General features: G+C 46.0%; 1 protein-coding gene across 1 annotated transcript; it reads right to left on the bottom strand.

The window, feature by feature from the left end:
* Positions 1-248: 248 nt before the first annotated feature.
* LOC120698912 (succinate dehydrogenase subunit 4, mitochondrial-like) lies at positions 249-3,465 on the bottom strand. The gene is made up of 3 exons (XM_039982692.1): positions 3,208-3,465; positions 1,237-1,338; positions 249-1,142 (listed from the first exon to the last, which is right to left on the bottom strand). The coding sequence occupies exons 1-3, from the start codon at positions 3,436-3,438 to the stop codon at positions 741-743; spliced, it is 735 nt and encodes a 244-aa protein (XP_039838626.1). The 5' UTR covers positions 3,439-3,465; the 3' UTR covers positions 249-740.
* Positions 3,466-4,001: the final 536 nt, after the last annotated feature.

Below are 4,001 nucleotides of genomic sequence, written 5' to 3'. Positions count from 1 at the left end.
CATGGCTGTGGCTGCTTGGCGGTGACACGCCCACAGGGTTTTCAATTCAGGCAGCAGGACCGGCACGGCTCTAAGAACGCAAAGAAAAAGAGCTCTCTCGGTCTTTCCACTGTGAATGTGCAGCTGAGCAACCCAAGATGGCAGATGCTTAGAGGGGATTCTGAACCCCAGCAAAGTTTAACAGCAATCGGCAAACGTTTGCCGTGGTTTCTTATGGTGCGAGAGGAGAGCACTCCAAACAACACATATAAGCATTGAACAGTCAATCTTTTTTGCATCAGCTACACTTACATTCAAAAACCAAAATATTAAAGCTTTTGCTGCATGGAAGCGATTCACTGAATGAGCTGCAGACAGATTGTTCCTCCAGCAATAAAACAGCAGGACTCTCTAGTAGTATGACGATAAGCATGCATAGGGCATAAACCGTTGCAACTTAAAACAGGCTAGCAAATGACATTTATACCATTATTACAAAGGCACACTGGCCTTGTGGTCGGATCAGGGATATCATCTGATTGGTCGCTAATCAACCCCTTTCGATCCAAAAAAAGAAGAGAGCAAGTTGCAGCAGCAAAATAGATGTGGAAGTTCATCAAGGAGTATCCAATAACCAGCGCTCCCGAAGCAAGTTCAAGGAGAAGCGAAGAACAAGAGCTCCAGACTTCGTCCATCATCGTTATTCCCTTGGTGTACAGATGAGTGCATTGCAGGTCCATCGAGAAACTAAACAAGCGAGCTTAGAACAAATTGAAGTACATGATGGTGTCCTTCGCCATCACCAGCAGAAGCAGCTTGAAGTATATCAAAGACCACTTTCTTGTGATATCATGGTGCACGTAGTCCAGAAGGATCTCCTTGTGGAACATGTACACTTGATGGAACACCGCACCAACCAGGAGAGAGGTGCTTATGCTGTTTTTGGAGACGAGAAGCAGAGCTGGGATCATGTAAAATGTGACTTGGGTTGCTATCTCCGATCGCCTCACTTTAGAGCTCTCAATTGTTAAGGGGCTGCTTCTAGGTTTAGCGATAGCTGCTTCTAGCGGGCTGAAGGCCACGACCTTTGGTGGGGCTCCCTCACTTGATTTCTGTGCACTGGATTGTTCCAATTCAGCACCTGACTTGATTGACTCTGGGATCTGTCAGATTTGCTAACATCATCAAATTCATGAACATCTAGCATAGGGTGGCAGACTAAGAGACAAATTGAGAATAGTCTAGGAGGTGACAAACCTGTGACTTCTGCATGGCGGATCCATTGGACGCTACAGAGGAAAACCAACGAGGGAAAAAATGTGCTTCACTGAGGCGAGATGTTGGTTCAAATCCCAGAGCCTGTGTGCATGTACATGCCAGAAGTAAAAATTAGAGCACTATAGGCTCTCATTCTTCTGAACAAAAGGAAGGATAATATACTGCAAACCACAACCTTTCAAACCTTCAACCAGCTTTTAAACAGGCTACAAGTTTCCGTTACTCAGCAAAACAAACATAGCAATTGTTTTTTCATTAAAGAGTATGGATACATATAAGAGTACAGATATTATCCAAAATAAGAGGTCAAGCAACACACTAGAAATAACTTAAAATGTAGGGAAGTAGATTAACTCTTAGCTTGCATCAAGTATTGTATATTTAGATTACCATCATCTGAAAATAAGGTTACACAGAGTAATAATGTAACAGTTCGATGAGGCAAAAAGACTTTGCGTGCTAATGTGTTATGTGGCAGAGGTCCTAGAGGCATCACAGTGTAGTCAGTTTTTTTTTTGTTCGGACATCAGGCAAACACCAATGAACCCCCCTCTTAGTAGTTAAGTGCATACAGGCAGGCGACAATAAAAAATGTGAGGACTAAATAGTGAATACTTATGCTTATCCTTGTCATCCATCAGAACTATTCATTATAAATTTACAGTCCTTTGGACCATTAATTACTGAAAAATGCATACTGTGGTGTGATGCTGGTGCCAAGGGCCTGACGGCTGTGTATCATTGTGATCATGGGGCGACCTGGGCCACTTCGTTCTTATCATTAGCTGTGACACTCATGTTCCAGAAGATATATGGCTGTGTGAGTGTTGAGTTTGTATGCATGTGAGTTTGTGCATGAGCTTGGATGTTGTAAATAGGTTTTTTTCCCTCTTCTTTAATGAAATGAAATGAAATGCAGCTCTCAAGCGCGTTAAAGAAAAATTTGCAATCCTTGATGCCCATGCATCATGGTGCAAGAATGTCAACTGCTGACTGCATTTTGTTGGATTAATGTGCAGATCCATGTTGTTTGCACATTATATCCGAATTAGCAGAGTGTCACTTAAGGGTGTTTAAAACAGTGTGTGCCAAACTGGCTTGATGGGGCAAGGCAAATGAACTAAAACAAAAACTAACTGTCGCTCATTTCTGCCATCTAGCCGGTTTGGCACAAACCTGTTCAAGCACCCCCTAATATTCGAACCTAATTGCTGCAGTTGATGTACTCAAAGTAGATGACAGCTCTATGACCACCAGACATCAACTAGGATTGACTTTCTTGCTAAATACAACACTGCCTCCACTCTAAGAAAAAGCTTTGGCAGCATGATCCCGAACCATGTGACTATGTCACAACCTCCACTGCGCAAAACTGTGAGAAATTCCTAATCCAAGCAGAAAACACCAAGCAGCAGCAGTATTTCCTCATGTTAAATCAATTAACTTCCACGGAGGACGAACAAATGGCAGATATAAGTATCATACTCATACCCACCATTTCTAAAATTATCAACTCATCATTAAGACTTGTAGCCAATGCAATATTCCAAGGATCAATACTGTATACTGAATATGAAAGCTTTTGCACACACATACAAGTAAGCCTGCACACAATTGTCTAGCTTGCATCTTTACCACGGAACACCGGCAGCTGGTCAATCCACAGGGACACGAGACCTTAGCCCTAACATGCAAGTAAACCCCCATGGAGATAATAAACAAGAGAAATCTCCACCTCCGGTACCAAAGCAAAGCAGATGCGAATCGAAAAGGCGAGGGTTGTATTAGGCACCCCCAACGATCTAGATCATCGATCACACGACAGCGGATCAGACCAAGCGTGCACGAGACGAGGGATAGGGTGCTGCGAAATCCCCATATCACAATCACCCACTCCGATCTGCGTATATGTTGCACAGGGCAAAAGGGGGAACGGGGAGACGAACGAACCTTGACGAGCCCATGCGGCGACGGGGCGCCCGGGTAGCGGGACAGGGACGACAGAGCGCGGGTCCCGGCGAGGGCCGGCGCCACATCGGCGGCAGCGCGAGTGAGGGCGGCGGCGAGGGGCAGGGCCTTGGATCGGGCCAGGATCCGCGACGCCATGGCGAGAGAAGTTCGGTTGGAGAGAAGGCGGCCGTGGGTGGGGAGAACAAGCAGGGGCACACGGCACGGGATCATTCGCCCCGTGCACACGAGACCAGATGGATGGGCCCGGCCCGGCTCAGTCTTACCTCGTGCATTGGGCTGGGCCCAAGAGACCCTCTCTCTCTCAAAAAAAAAAGAAGGTATCATATATTTATATTTCACTTTTTTCCAAGAAATTTTCCGTTCATTTAAAATAAAAAAAGTGTTTAGGACTTTAAGGTACAGTTTAAAATGTCTTACCATTTAATGTACTTCAAATATTTATGCTTCAATGTTCGCGTCTTCTTAAGGCAAAGGTATTTAGAGTATGTTGCTCGTTATGATACATCTTTATCTTTACCTATTTATTTATTATATTATTATTTATAAAAAACGGACGTCATCAATCAATGACGACATGTGGGCCCTTTCCGAACAAGCCCACCCTCTCGGCGGGGCCCAGGAAGCGTGGCCCGCTGCCCCCGGCCGCGCCCCCGCCGCCGTCGCCCTCCTCTCGACTCGCTGTTGCTTCACCTCACTGCGGCGCCGGCCCCGCGCCCGCGCCGCCGCGGTCGCACCCGACCCCGACCCCGACCCCGACGCACTCCTTCCTATCT

The sequence above is a fragment of the Panicum virgatum genome, chromosome 3K (genome assembly GCF_016808335.1).
Source record: "Panicum virgatum strain AP13 chromosome 3K, P.virgatum_v5, whole genome shotgun sequence".
Classification (NCBI taxonomy): Eukaryota; Viridiplantae; Streptophyta; class Magnoliopsida; order Poales; family Poaceae; genus Panicum; species Panicum virgatum.
The sequence above is the reverse complement of the archived record's forward strand: the minus strand, read 5'-3'. Positions and strand labels throughout refer to the sequence as shown.